Source organism: Solanum stenotomum, chromosome 4 (assembly GCF_019186545.1).
Source record: "Solanum stenotomum isolate F172 chromosome 4, ASM1918654v1, whole genome shotgun sequence".
Taxonomy (NCBI): Eukaryota; Viridiplantae; Streptophyta; class Magnoliopsida; order Solanales; family Solanaceae; genus Solanum; species Solanum stenotomum.
The window spans coordinates 21,668,043-21,669,676 of record NC_064285.1 but is presented as its reverse complement, the minus strand read 5'-3'; the positions used below and the strand labels follow the sequence as shown (position 1 = coordinate 21,669,676).

The window sequence follows — 1,634 nt, the reverse complement described above, 5'->3', positions numbered from 1 at the left end:
CATGAAGGGTTGAGAACTGGAAAGAACTAGGGTTTTCGATTTCTGGGGAAATAAAATCTTTTAAAGGAGAGGTTGGCTTAGACATTTCTTTGAAGAAGGAAGAGAGTGGATAGTAAAAAAAAATGAACACAAGAGAAGATTTAGAAGGATTTCTTTGAATTATTTTGAAGAAAGGAAGGATTCTGGTGTCTTTTAACACTTGCATTGGGTCTGTGAATAGAGGTGACCTTTGGACTTGAAATGGAAAAAACGTTTCTTTATGGAAAGACAAAGATATGACATTTGGCAAGTGAATGTTAGGTAGTAACTTAACATAGTAAGGTGATACTAATCTGAATAAAGACCTAGTCCCTTTCTTGGAGTTGCCCTGATTAATATGACTTAATCTTCCCTCTAGCCATAGTGACATGAGTGTGTACCTACAATAAGGTAAATTTGTGAGTTCCCATACAATTCTCAAAAACAAACAAGCATAGATACCTGCCCTCTTAGCATAGTCAATGATAGGTTCACTTGCATGGTTGGTGAGGAATCAGTTCAGCCTGAGCATCTCCAAACTCATCCTATTCTTGATGAAGTGTTCCTTTCTCAACGCTTTGGTGAAGATGTCAGCTATTCGATCTTCAATCCTGCAGAACTTCATAGCAACATTTCCCTTTCCAACATTATCTCTAAGGAAATGATGTATCACATCAATGTGCTTGGTTCTTTTATGTTCAACGGGATTTTTCCCAATATTCATTGCACTTGTGTTGTCACACATGAGAGGGATTGTATATGAGAGGATACAAAGTCTTCAAGTTGTTGGTTGATCCACAAAAGTTGTGCACAACATGATGTATCAGCCACACACTCAACCTTAGCTGTTGACAAGGCTACAGAGTTTTGCTTCTTGGTTCCCCATGGGATTAGTAATGATCCCAGCAAGTGAGCCATTCCTGAGGTGCTTTTCCTATCAATGAAGTACCCTACATAGTCAGCATCAACATAGCCAATCAGATCAAACAAATATCTTTAAGGATAAAATAGGACCAGGTTCTGAGTTTCTTTCAGATATCTCAAAATGTGCTTAGTTGTCTTTAAGTGAGATTCCTTTGGGGGAGCTTGGAATATTTCACACATTCCCACATTGAACACAATATTTGCCCTGCCTGTAGATAAGTGATCCAATGATTTCTGTATACATCGTCTCATTTACTTCGATACCGGCTTCATCACTTTCAAGTTTATCACGTGTTCCCATAGGGGTGTCAATTCATTTAGCCTCTAACATTTTGAACTTCTTGAGAAGTTCCTTGATATACTTTTCTTAACAGATAGAAGTGCCCTGAGTGGACTGCTTGATTTGCAAGACTAAGAAAAAAGAGAGTTTTCCAATCATGCTCATTTCAAACTCACTTCCCATCAAAGAGGCAAAGTCCTTGCACAATGATTTTGATGTAGCCCCAAAGATTATGTCATCAACATACACTTGTACAATGAGTAGTTCTTTCCCTCTCGATTTCGAAAATAATGTGTTGTCAATATTTTCTCTTTTGAAACTATTTTCAAGAAGAAACTTTGACAACCTCTTATACCATGCTCTTGGAGCCTACTTGAGACCATATAGGGCTTTATCTCACTTTAGCACATGA

At 37.8% G+C, this 1,634-nt stretch overlaps 1 protein-coding gene across 1 annotated transcript; it reads right to left on the bottom strand.

The window, feature by feature from the left end:
* Positions 1 to 532: 532 nt before the first annotated feature.
* LOC125861355 (uncharacterized) lies at positions 533 to 1,243 on the bottom strand. Its single transcript, XM_049541275.1, has 3 exons — positions 1,129 to 1,243; positions 790 to 968; positions 533 to 655 (listed from the first exon to the last, which is right to left on the bottom strand). Exons 1-3 carry the CDS (start codon positions 1,241 to 1,243, stop codon positions 533 to 535), a joined length of 417 nt encoding a protein of 138 aa, XP_049397232.1.
* Between the last annotated feature and the right edge of the window lie 391 nt (positions 1,244 to 1,634).